This window comes from Musa acuminata, chromosome BXJ1-9, assembly GCF_036884655.1.
Source record: "Musa acuminata AAA Group cultivar baxijiao chromosome BXJ1-9, Cavendish_Baxijiao_AAA, whole genome shotgun sequence".
NCBI classification, from domain to species: domain Eukaryota; kingdom Viridiplantae; phylum Streptophyta; class Magnoliopsida; order Zingiberales; family Musaceae; genus Musa; species Musa acuminata.
The window spans coordinates 30,370,130-30,383,980 of record NC_088335.1 but is presented as its reverse complement, the minus strand read 5'-3'; the positions used below and the strand labels follow the sequence as shown (position 1 = coordinate 30,383,980).

The window sequence follows — 13,851 nt, the reverse complement described above, 5'->3', positions numbered from 1 at the left end:
TATGCGAAATCGACTAAATGTCGATTTCTGGCAGAATTCAAGAGGCACATTGAATAAATGATTCAAACTATCAATCATGCTTTAATTTTCCTCAGAAAATATATCATTGGAAAAATATTTCGATCTAGTTTCTGATGAAATAAGTTTCGTACGAATCAAGGTTTCCAACATGGAGTTACCATAGATTTAGTAACCCAAGATCAAAGAACAAATCTCAATTTTACAGAATTCACAGAGTCGGTTTCAATAGAAAACTGGGCAGGCAAACTTACTCCGAAATCCTAAAATAAGCTATCAAAAGAATGGTTTATGAGTCTATATTCTGATCAAATAAGTTTTGTCTAAATCAGAGATCAATATATGAAGTTATAACCATAACAAGTTAGAAAGGTCAGAATCTCAGAAGTTACACAGATTCGAATCGTTACGTCTAAACAGGAGATATATCAAATGCAAGGCTAGAACAATTCAACGTTCCTCATATATAAAGCAAATGTAGAGATAAAATTACAGTAAGGAAAGATCAGGACACTTACAATAAGAAAGAATTGAAAGCTTGCAATAGGAAGGATCGGAACACTTGCAATAGAAAGGATCGAAACACTTGCAATAGAATGGATTGAAACATTTGCACAATTACAGGAGAAACGATCGGGAAACTTGCCTTTCAAAGATTTTGATATGAAAATCAAAAGAAGATGTCAGCCCAAATCCTTCTACTTTCCCTCCGTGTCATCTCCCTGTTTGGTTTTGTGCACTCGTTTTCTTTCTTTCTTCGTGACTACACCACGTGTCGAATATCGAGGAACAGTCACCTGCTCTCTCTTACTCTCATTCCTTCTTTTTCTTTCCCAAACACAACTGCCGCAGACGCAGCGGCCACCACCGCAACCGCAACCTCTTCTTCTTTCCCTTTCCTTTCTTTCTCATTTCGAAAAGCAACTGCTGCAGCCACCACCGCTGCCGCAGCTACCGCAGCCAACGTTGCAGCCGCAGATGCAGTCGCAGCCACGGCCACAGCCACCACAACCGCAGCCTCTTCATCCTCCCCTGCTCTTTTCCTCTCCTCCTCTTCCAGCTGCAGCTGCCACAGCTGCAGCTGCCTCCCCTTCTCCACTTCCTCTCTTCTTCCCTTTTCCTTTCTCTTCTTCTTCCTTTCCTTCTCTTCTTTCCCAGCTGCACTGCTACAGTCGCAGCCTTAGCCACGACCGCAGCCTCTTCTTCCTCCCCTTCTCATCTTCCTCTCCTTCTTCTCTTCTAGCTGCAGCTGCCAACGCCGCAGCTGCAGCCCCTTCTTCCCCTTCTCTTCTTCCTCTTCTTCCCTTCTTCCTTCCTCATCCTCTTTCCCTGCCCCAGCTGCAGCTGCCACAACCACAGCCGCAGCTACTTCTTTCCCTTCTCCTCTTCCTTCTCCTTCCTTTCTTCTTCTTCTCTTCTTCCTCACCTTCTCTTCCAGCTGCAGCTGCCACCGCCGCAGCCGCAGCTCCTCCTTTCCCTTCTCTTCTTCTTCTCCTCTTCTTCTTCCCTCCTCCTCCCCGGTGTCACACACACCCTCTCCTCTGTTTCCTCTGCAGTAAACAGAGGTATCACAACCTCTTCTCCTGCTTTCTCTTCTTCTTCTCTTCCTCTTCTTCTTCTTCTCCTCTTCGAACGCCCCACACCTCTCCTCTGTTTCCACCTGCAGGAAACAGAGGTGTTGTGGCCCTAGCTACTGCCACCTCTCGCTCCACTCCCTCATCCCTCTCTTTTCCCTCTTCTTCTCCTTCTTCCTTCTCCTTCCTTTCTTCTTCTTCTCTTCCTCCTCACCTTCTGTTCCTCTCCTTCTCTTCCAGTTGTAGCTGCCACCGCCGCATCCGCAGCTCCTCCTTTCCCTTCTCTTCTTCTCCTCTTCTTCTTCCCTCCTCCTCCCCGGCGTCACACACACCCTCTCCTCTGTTTCCTCTGCAAGAAACAGAGTTATCACAGCCTCTTCTTCTTCTCTTCCTCTTCTTCTTCTTCTCCTCTTCGAACGCCCAACACATCTCCTCTGTTTCCACCTACAGGAAGCAGAGGTGCTGCAGCCCTAGCTGCTGCCACCTCTTGCTCCACTCCATCTTCCCTCTCTTTTCCCTCTTCTTCTCCTTCTCTTCTTCTCCTCTTCCCTTTTTCTCCCCAACGCCACACACCTCCTTGCTGCAACTTTTCCGCAGCTATCCTCCTCTCTTCTTCTTCTTCTTCTTCTTCTTCTCCCTCTTCTTCCTCTCTTCTTCTCCCCACGCCCCACTGCTCCTCTCTCTTTGTTTCTAAACAGAGAGCGTGGGAGGCGGTGGGATAAAACCGAAAGTTTCGATTTTTTTAATTTTTTTTATATTTGCAACTTAATAGTTTAGTCCTTAAAATTTCTATACTTACATATAGGTCCTCCAATTTACATATAAATCCTTATTGATAACTTTTAAAAGAGGGATATTACACTCTCCCCCCTTAAATGAAAATTTAGTCCTTTAAATTTGTCATAGATCAATCGATGAAAAGATGAAGATTACGATTTCTTTATTTCCTCCTCCTGCTCTCAAATAGTTTCATCAATACAATACAATTACACAATTATCCATGAGTGACTGAAATATTCTCCTCCTTGATTCTTAATAGATGGTAACCCGACCTTCATTTAATCTTTGAAAATACCTGTGCACCCTACAGTTAATCAAACAAGTCGTCACTTTATAGAATACTCATTTTTTTTATGGTCACCTGATTTAACTATCTATAATCAATACAAAGACTCAATGTTTCATCCATCTTTTTAACTAACACCGGAGCACCCCATGATGAAATATTAAGCTAAATAAAATCCTTATTTAATAGTCCTTGTAGTTGCTTTTTCAATTCCACTTACTCAAATGATATCATTCTGCAGAGAGGCTTAGATATTGGAATTGTCCTAAAGACTAAATAAAAAACAAAGTCACATTTGGAGGTAATCCAAGAAAGTCATCCTAGGATACATTAGGCAAGGAGATAAATAATGTCCAATACTCTCAAAATAAAAGATCGGCTGATCAAATATGCAAAAAGTAATCATTTGTTATATAACAATCCATACTGGAATGATAAGAAGATAGCCAATTCATACCAAGTATAATATCAAAATTCCAAATCTCTAGGAGAACTAAGTCAACAAAAAGTTCAAGTTCTCCAATAAAAATCAGACAAGTGGACCAGATTCAAGTTCATTATCAAAGAATCTCCAATGATTGTATTTACATATTATCACATAATACAGTGGTCTAGGTTGAATACCCAAGTGATAAGCAAAATATTACGAATCAAATCGTAGACGTCCCGGACCCATGGTCAAACAAATATTTGAATTCTTTCATAAACATGCATAATACCATCGATCACTAATTTAGAAGTTTTAGAATCATATTCAGTGATAGCATAAACTCTAACATGGGCTGATGATTTATGAGGCAGTGACTCTTTCTTCTTGTTCAAGGGGTAGTCTTTTATTTTATGATCCAACTTTCTACAAGCAAAATAGACTCCAGTCATCCGAAAACACAAATTTGTTTCATAATTTAACTTGTAATTCACACATGATTGAGTTTTTTGTGTTGACTTCCCATTTCAAATCCAAATGTCTTGACCCTCTTGTTATTACTTTCTGATTTATTTCCAATCATATTTTTATTGATAAACTTGTCCTTCTCATTCTTGCCACTAATCTCCAAAAATTCTTTTCATTTTTGCCATTAATAATCAGCCTCTACTACCAATATGAGGTAGTAAAAGAAATCTTTTGATCATCAGAACAATTTTGTACATCAAATATCTTCTCCGTTTGCATCATCCATTTTTCTACCACCAATGAAATTAGGTCCACCATGCTTTCATTGCGCTACTCTGATTTGATATCCTCGATCAACCCTTTCATCCCACTTAATTAATCAGAAACAATTGAAATACGAGGACCAAATTGCCTCATCATCCTAGATTCCTAAAATGTATCAAAAAAAATTTCCACCAATCACTATAGTTCACTAGACCTCAATATATTTTACATGTCAACATATCAAATATTTCAGTAATCCTCAAACTATGCTCTGATACTACCTCTATCACACCCCTCAAAATATCCATGATATTAAAAATTTTCAACACAAACCAATCTAGGATCCAAACACAAATTTAAGGAGACTGAAAAACATTCTATCAAATTCACATGTATATAAAACCTGTGCTGTTTATAATCATATATCACATCACTCGATAATTCACATTTATGGCAACTCAAGCGAACTTGACCAACATGAACAACATTTATAAATCCATAAGTTAAATAAATTATACAATCAGAACTCCAACTATTCATCACAAGTTCATATCATCATGAATTTGACTTAACATTCTGAAATTCCAAATAAGATAGATCTTCTAACACTTCTACACAATATATCCATTTCGATTCATCGACAACATTTCATTTTATACAAAATATGCTTATACAATAATAACATAATAACCAACAAGACTTGCCCATAATTCAGAATTGCGACAAGCTGACCTGAAAGATTTATATAACAATGAAGTGAGCTAAAAATAGCTCAGTAAGTAACAAAGCATATTCAGAACAAAAGGAACGGTTTCAAATAAGTAAGATATCATAATGCAAGGCAGAATACAAGAATTCTCATGGATACCATCTCATTAGATACAAAATCGCAAATGTCATTTCATTCATAATATATTTGGTTCATAACAGATGGAGCATAGAGTAATGAGAGCATATCAATAGTGTAAGAGATGCTCCGGAGCATATCAATGGCAAATAGGACATTTCAGAACATATCAGTTCATAGCAAATGGAGCACAGAGTAATTGGAGCATATCAATAGCGTACGAGATGTTCCGGAGCATATCAATGGCAAATGGAATATTTGAGAATATATCAATGGTATGTGAAGCATTTTGATGTATATCAATGTCATAGGAAATATTTTGGAGCATATTAATAGCGTATGAAATGTTCCGGAGCATATCAATGACATATGGAACGTTTCGAAGCTTAACCATAATAGATGAAATAGATAGAAGGTGAAGTGGGATTCCAAACATAATATGGTCCATCCATTTCTGAATGACCACCAAACATAATCTAGAGCATCGCAGGCTCTAAGCACATACCCTTTACCATTTCTGGCAAAGGTCCAAATAATCCCACTAACAACAGAGTACAAAAGGGTATTGTGAACAATAATTTGAGACAGTAGCAGATGAAGCATTTCGGAGCATATCAATGGCGTATGAAATGTTCCAAAGCATATCAATGACATGGAACATTTCGAAGCGTAACAATAATAGATGAAACATTTCGGAGCATATCAATGGGGTATGAAACGTTTCAGAGCATATCAATAACAAATGAAACATTTCGGAATATACCAATAGTATGTGAAACATTTCAAAGCATATCAATGGCATATGAACCATTTCAGAGCATATCAAAGAACAAATACGAAACAGAAGCTCAAATATCAAATTTATCGTTGCATTCATATCATTCTTATCGAAAGCATGTATAGAAAAACATAACCAAAGCTATGGATATCATATCAAACATACAGAAGGTGTAGTGGGACCATAGACAGAATGTGATTCATCCATTTCTGAATGACCACCAGACAAAAGTCTCCCACGTCTGGGAGCTCCATCCACCCACGTCTAGGTGAAGTCAGAGGGGACCGGCAAACCATCGCAGGCTCAAGGCATAACTCCCTTTACTATATCTGGCAAAGGTTTACATTATCCCACAAACACTAGAGTACAAGGGATAGTATGAACAATAAATAACACATATCAGAAGCACACGCGGAACAACAAAACGTACATGTGCCTTTACGAGTTAATACGAAGTAAGCAATAATATTTCACAATTGCATTCAGATTTGAGATGAAATGAAAGCAAGAGAATTCAAGGATTCCAAGCAATCACATATAACTCAATTTCCAAAGGAATGAAACCAGAATATGCAAAATCGACTAAATCTCGATTTCTGGCAGAATTCAAGAGGGACATTGAATAAATGATTCAAACTATCAACATGCTTTAATTTTCCTCAGAAAATATATCATTAGAAAATTATTTCGATCTAGTTTCTGATGAAATAAGTTTCATACGAATCAAGGTTTCCAACATGGAGTTACCATAGATTTAGTAACCCAAGATCAAAGAACAAATCTCAATTTTACAGAATTCACAGAGTCGGTTTCAATAGAAAACTGGGCAGGCAAACTTACTCCGAAATCCTAAAATAAGCTATCAAAAGAAAGGTTTATGAGTCTATATTCTGATCAAATAAGTTTTATCTAAATCAGAGATCAATACATGAAGTTATAACCATAACAAGGTAGAAAGGTCAGAATCTCAGAAGTTACACAGATTCGAATCGTTACGTCTAAACAGGAGATATAACAAATGCAAGGCTAGAACAATTCAAAGTTCCTCATTTTCAAAGCAAATGTAGAGATAAAATTACAGTAAGGAAAGATCAGGACACTTACAATAGGAAAGAATTGAAAGCTTGTAATAGGAAGGATCGGAACACTTGCAATAGAAAGGATCGAAACACTTGCAATAGAATGGATTGAAACATTTGCACAATTACAGGAGAAACGATCGGGAAAATTGCCTTTCAAAGATTTTGATATGAAGATCCAAAGAAGATGTTAGCCCAAATCCTTCTACTTTTCCTCCGTGTCGTCTCCCTGTTTCGTTTTGTGCACTCGTTTTCTTTCTTTCTTCGCGACTACACCATGTGTCGAATATCGAGGAACAGTTATCTGCTCTCTCTTACTCTCATTCCTTCTTTTTCTTTCCCAAACACAACTGCGGCAAACGCAGCCGCCACCACCGCAACCACAACCTCTTCTTCTTTCCCTTTCCTTTCTTTCTCTTTTCCAAAAGCAACTGCTGTAGCCACCACCGCTGCCGCAGCTACCACAGCCAACGTCGCAGCCACAGATGCAGTCGCAGCCACGGCCGCAGCCACCACAACCGCAACCTCTTCATACTCCCCTACTCTTTTACTCTCCTCCTCTTCCAGCTGCAGCGGCCACTGCCGTAGCTGCCTCCCCTTCTCCTCTTCCTCTCTTCTTCCCTTTTCCTTTCTCTTCTTCTTCCTTTCCTTCTCTACTTTCCTAGCTGCACTGCTGCAGTCGTAGCCTCAGCCACGATCGCAGCCTCTTCTTCCTCCCCTGCTCATCTTCCTCTCCTTCTTCTCTTCTAGCTGCAGCTGCCATCGCCGCAGCCGCAGCCCCTTCTTCCCCTTCTCTTCTTCCTCTCCTTCCCTTCTTCCTTCCTCTTCCTCTTTCCCTGCCACAGCTGCAACTGCCACAGTCGCAGCCGCAGCTGCTTCTTTCCCTTCTCCTCTTCCTTCTCCTTCCTTTCTTCTTCTTCTCTTCTTCCTCACCTTCTCTTCCAACTGCAACTGCCACCACCGTAGCCACAACTCCTCCTTTCCCTTCTCTTCTTCTTCTCCTCTTCTTCTTCCCTCCACCTCCCCGGCGTCACACACACCCTCTCCTCTGTTTCCTCTGCAGGAAACAGAGGTGTCACAACCTCTTCTCCTGCTTTCTCTTCTTCTTCTCTTCCTCTTCTTCTTCTTCTCCTCTTCGAATGCCCCACACCTCTCCTCTGTTTCCACCTGCAGGAAACAGAAGTGCTGCAGCCCTATCTGCTGCCTCCTCTCGCTCCTCTCCCTCTTCCCTCTCTTTTCCCTCTTCTTCTCCTTCTTCCTTCTCCTTCCTTTCTTCTTCTTCTCTTCTTCCTCACCTTCTGTTTCTCTCCTTCTCTTCCAGTTGCAACTGCCACCGCCGCAGCCGCAGCTCCTCCTTTCCCTTCTCTTCTTCTCCACTTCTTCTTCCCTCCTCCTCCCCGACGTCACACACACCCTCTCCTCTGTTTCCTCTGCAGGAAACAGAGGTATCACAACCTCTTTTTCTTCTCTTCCTCTTCTTCTTCTTCTCCTCTTCGAACGCACCACACCTCTCATATGTTTCCACCTGCAGGAAGCAGGGTGCTGCAGCCCTAGCTGCTGCCACCTCTCGCTCCTCTCCCTCTTCCCTGTCTTTTCCCTCTTCTTCTCCATCTCTTCTTCTCCTCTTCCCTTTTCCTCCCCAACGCCACACACCTCCTTGCTGCAGCCTTGCCGCAGCTATCCTCCTCTCTTCTTCTTCTTCTTCTTCTTCTTCTTCTTCTTCTTCTTCTTCTCTTCTTCTCCCCACGCCCCACCGCTCCTCTCTCTCTGTTTCTAAACATAGAGCGTGGGAGGCGGTGGGATAAAACCAAAATTTTCGGTTTTCTTTATTTTTTTTCTATTTGCAACTTAACAGTTTAGTCCATGAAATTTTTATATTTACATATAGGTCCTCTAATTTACATATAAATCCTTATTGATAACTTTTAAAAGAGGGATATTACACTCTCCCCCCCTTAAAAGAAAATTTAGTCCTCTAAATTTGTCATAGCTCAATCGATGAAAAGATGAGGATTATGATTTCTTTATTTCCTCCTCCTGCTCTTAAATAGTTTCATCAATACAATACAATTACACAATTATCCAAGAGTGACTGAAATATTCTCCTCCTTGATCCTCAATAGATGGTAACCTGACCTTCAATCAATCTTTGAAAAATCATGTGCACCCTGCAGTTAATCAAACAAATCGTCACTTTAGAGAATACTCATTTTTTTTATGGTCACCTGATTCAACTGTCTATAATCAATACAAAGCCTCAATGTTCCATCCATCTTTTTAACTAACACTGGAGCACCCCATGATGAAATATTAAGCTAAATAAAATCCTTATTTAATAGTCCTTGTAGTTGCTTCTTCAATTCCACTTACACAAATGATATCATTCTGTAGAGAGGCTTAGATATTGGGATTGTCCTAAGGACCAAATCAAAAACAAAGTCACGTTTGGAGGTAATCCAAGCAAGTCATCAAGGGATACATTAGGCAAGGAGATAAATCATATCCAATACTCTCAAAATAAAAGATCGGCTGATCAAATATGCAAAAAGTAATTATTTGTTATATAACAATCTATACTAGAATGATAAGAAGATAGTCAATTCACACCAAGTATAATATCAAAATTCCAAATCTCTAGGAGAACTAAATCAACAAAAAGTTCAAGTTCTCTCATAAAAATTAGACAAGTGGACCAAATTCAAGTTCGTTATCAAAGAATCTCCAATGATTGTATTTACATATTATCACATAATACAGTGGTCTAGGTTGAATACCCAAGTGATAAGCAAAATATTACGAATCAAATCGTAACCGTCCAGGACGCATGGTCAAACAAATATTTGCATTCTTTCATAAACATGCATAATACCTTCGATCACTAATTCAGAAGTTTTTGAATCATATTCAGTAATAGCATACACTCTGACATGGGCCGATGATTTAAGAGGCAGTGACTCTTTCTTCTTGTTCAAGGGGTAGTCTTTTATTTTATGATCCAACTTTCTACAAGCAAAATAGACTCCAGTCACCCGAAACATAAATTTGTTTCATAATTTAACTTGTAATTCACACATGATAGAGTTTTTTGTGGTGACTTCCCATTTCAAATCCAAATGTCTTGACCCTCTCATTATTACTTTTTGATTCATTTCCAATCATATTTTTATTGATAAACTATCATTCTTACCACTGATCTCCAAAAATTATTTTCATTTTTATCATTAATACTCAGCCTCTACTTCCAATATGAGGTAGTAAAAGAAATCGTTTGATCATCAGAACAATTTTGTACATCAAATATTTTCTCCGTTTGCATCATCCATTTTTCTACCACCAATGAAATTAGGTCCACCATGCTTTCATTGCGCTACTCTGATTTGATACCCCCGATCAACCCTTTCATCCCACTTAATTAATCAGAAACAATTGAAATACGAGGACCAAATTGCCTCATCATCCTAGATTCCTAAAATGCATTAAAGAAAATTTCCACCAATCACTATAGTTCACTAGACCTCAATATATTTTACATGTCAACTTATCAAATATTTCAGTAATCCTCAAACTATGCTCTGATACCACCTCTATCACGCCCCTCAAAATATCCATGATATTAAAAATTTTTAACACAAACCAATCTAGGATCCAAACACACATTTGAGGACACTGAAAAACATTCTATCAAATTCACATCTATAAAACCTATGCAGTTTATAATCATATATTACATCACTCAATAATTCACATTTATGGCAACCCAAGCCAACTTGACCAACATTAACAACATTTATAAATCCACAAGCTAAATAAATTATACAATCAGAACTCCAACTATTCACCACAAGTTCATATCATCATAAATTAGACTTAACATTCTGAAATTCTAAATAAGAGAGATCTTCTAACACTTTTACATAGTATATCCATTTTGATTCATCGACAACATTTCATTTCATGCAAAATATGCTTATACAATAATAACATAATAACCAACAATACTTGCCCATAATTCAGAATTGCTCTGCACTGCCTCAGCCTAATTCAAACATCTCAAAGAGTGACAAGCTGACCTGAAAGATTTATATAACAACGGAGTGATTTAAAAACAACTCAACAAGTAACAAAGCATATTCAGAACAAAAGGAACGATTTCAAACAAGTAAGATATCATAATGCAAGGCAGAATACAAGAATTCTTAAGGATACCATCTCATTAGATACAAAATAGCAAATGTCATTTCATTCATAATATATTTGGTTCATAACAGATGGAGCATAGAGTAATGGGAGCATATTAATAGTGTAAGAGATGCTCCAGAGCATATCAATGGCAAATAGGACATTTCAGAACATATCAGTTCATAGCAAATGGAGCACAGAGTAATTGGAGCATATCAATAGCGTACGAGATGTTCCGGAGCATATCAATGGCAAATGGAACATTTCAGAACATATCAATGGTATGTGAAGCATTTTGAGGTAAATCAATGGCATAGGAAACATTTTGGAGCATATAAATATCGTATGAAATGTTCCGGAGCATATCAATGACATATGGAACGTTTCAAAGCGTAACCATAACAGATGAAACAGATAGAATGTGAAGTGGGATTCCAAACATAATATGGTCCATCCATTTCTGAATGACCACCAAACATAATCTAGAGCATCGCAGGCTCTAAGCACATACCCTTTACCATTTCTGGCAAAGGTCCAAATAATCTCACTAACACTAGAGTACAAAAGGGTATTGTGAATAATAATTTGAGACAGTAGCAGATGAAGCATTTCGGAGCATATTAATGGCATATGAAGTGTTCCGAAGCATATCAATGATATGGAACATTTCGAAGCGTAACAATAATAGATGAAACATTTCGGAGCATATCAATGGGATATGAAATGTATCGGAGCATATCAATAACAAATGAAACATTTCGGAATATACCAATGGTATGTGAAACATTTCAAAGCATATCAATAGCATATGAAATATTTCGGAGCATATCAAAGAACAAATACGAAATAGAAGCTCTAATATCGAATTTAACGTTGCATTCATATCATTCTTATCCAAAGCATGTATAGAAAAATAAAACCCAAGCTCTAGATATCATATCAAACATACAGAAGGTGTAGTGGGACCACAGACAGAATGTGATTCATCCATTTCTGAATGACCACCAGACAGAAGTCTCCCATGTTTGGGAGCTCCATCCACACACGTCTAGGTAAAGTCAGAGGGGGCCGGCAGAGCATCGTAGGCTCTATGCATAACTCCCTTTACCATTTCTGGCAAAGGTTTACATTATCCCACAAACACCATAGTACAAAGGGATAGTATGAACAATAAATAGCACATATCGGAAGCACACGCGGAACAACAAAATGTACATGTGCCTTTACGAGTCAATACGAAGTAAGCAATAATATTTCACAATTGCATTCAGATTTGAGAGGAAATGAAAGCAAGAGCATTCAAGGATTCCAAGCAATCACATATAACTTAATTTCCAAAGGAATGAAACTAGAATATGCGCAATCGACCAAAGCTCGATTTCTGGCAGAATTCAAGAGGCACATTGAATAAATAATTCAAACTATCAATCATGCTCCAATTTTCTTCAGAAATATATCATTGGAAAGATATTTTGATCTAGTTTCTGATGAAATAAGTTTCGTACGAATCAAGGTTTCCAACAAGGAGTTACCATAGATTTAGTAACCCAAGATCAAAGAACAAATCTCAATTTTACAGAATTCACAAGGTCGGTTTCAACAGAAAACTGGGTAGGCAAACTTTCTCCGAAATCTTAAAATAAGCTATCAAAAGAAAGATTTATGAGTCTATATTCTGATCAAATAAGTTTTGTCTAAATCAGAGATCAATACATGAAGTTATAACCATAACAAGGTAGAAAGGTCAGAATCTGAGAAGTTATACAGATTCGAATAGTTACGTCTAAACAGGAGATATATCAAATGCAAGGCTAGAACAATTCAAAGTTCCTCATATTCAAAGCAGATGTAGAGATAAATTTATAGTAAGGAAAGATCAGGACACTTACAATAGGAAAGAATTGAAAGCTTGCAATAGGAAGGATCGGAACACTTGCAATAGAAAGGATCGAAACACTTGCAATAGAATGGATTGAAACATTTGCACAATTATAGGAAAAACGATCAGGAAACTTGCCTTTCAAAGATTTTGATATGAAGATCCAAAGAAGATGTCAGCCCAAATCCTTCTACTTTTCCTCCGTGTCATCTCCTTGTTTCGTTTTGTGCAATCGTTTTCTTTCTTTCTTCGCGACTACATCACATGTCGAATATCGAGGAACAGTCACCTGCTCTCTCTTACTCTCATTCCTTCTTTTTCTTTCCCAAACACAACTGCCATAGACGCAGCCACCACCACCGCAACCGCAACCTCTTCTTCTTTACCTTTCCTTTCTTTCTCTTTTCCAAAAGCAGCTGCTGCATCCACCACCGCTGCCGCAGCTACCGAAGCCAACGTCACAGCCGCAGATGCAGTCGCAGCCACGGCCGCAACCACCACAACTGCAGCCTCTTCATCCTCCCCTGCTCTTTTCCTCTCCTCCTCTTCCAGCTGCAGCTGCCACTGCCATAGCTTTCACTGCCGCAGTTGCCTCCCCTTCTCCTCTTCCTCTCTTCTTCCCTTTTCCTTTCTCTTCTTCTTCCTTTCCTTCTCTTCTTTCCCAGCTGCACTGCTGCAGTCGCAACCTCAGCCACGACCGCAGCCTCTTCTTCCTCCCCTGCTCATCTTCCTATCCTTCTTCTCTTCCAGCTGCAGCTGCCATCGCCGCAGCCGCAGCCCCTTCTTCCCCTTCTCTTCTTCCTCTCCTTCCCATCTTCCTTCCTCTTCCTCTTTCCCTGCCACAGCTGCAGCTGCCACAGCCGCAGCCGCAGCTGCTTCTTTCCCTTCTCCTCTTCCTTCTCCTTCCTTTCTTCTTCTTCTCTTCTTCCTCACCTTCTCTTCCAGCTACAGCTGCCACCACCGCAGCCGCAGCTCCTCCTTTCCCTTCTCTTCTTCTTCTCCTCTTCTTCTTCCCTCCTCCTCCCCGGCGTCACACACACCCTCTCCTCTATTTCCTCTGCAGGAAACAGAGGTATCACAACCTCTTCTCTAGCTTCCTTTTCTTCTTCTCTTCCTCTTCTTCTTCTTCTCCTCTTCGAATGCCCCACACCTATCCTCTGTTTCCACCTGCAGGAAACAGAGGTGCTGCAGCTCTAGCTGCTGCCACCTCCCACTCCTCTCCCTCTTCCCTCTCTTTTCCCTCTTCTTCTCCTTCTTCCTTCTCCTTCCTTT

The 13,851-nt window shown here is 39.4% G+C and overlaps 1 protein-coding gene across 1 annotated transcript; it reads right to left on the bottom strand.

Annotated features, from left to right (window-relative positions):
* Positions 1-5,420: 5,420 nt before the first annotated feature.
* Positions 5,421-12,856, bottom strand: LOC135593443 (vicilin-like seed storage protein At2g18540). The gene is made up of 2 exons (XM_065083489.1): positions 12,718-12,856; positions 5,421-10,591 (listed from the first exon to the last, which is right to left on the bottom strand). Exon 2 carries the CDS (start codon positions 8,130-8,132, stop codon positions 7,209-7,211), a length of 924 nt encoding a protein of 307 aa, XP_064939561.1. The 5' UTR covers positions 8,133-10,591; positions 12,718-12,856; the 3' UTR covers positions 5,421-7,208.
* Positions 12,857-13,851: the final 995 nt, after the last annotated feature.

Excerpts from the sequence above, each read along its gene's own strand:
- LOC135593443 (XM_065083489.1), bottom strand. The coding sequence starts at position 8,132 with ATGGAGAAGAAGAGGGAAAAGACAGGGAAGAGGGAGAGGAGCGAGAGG.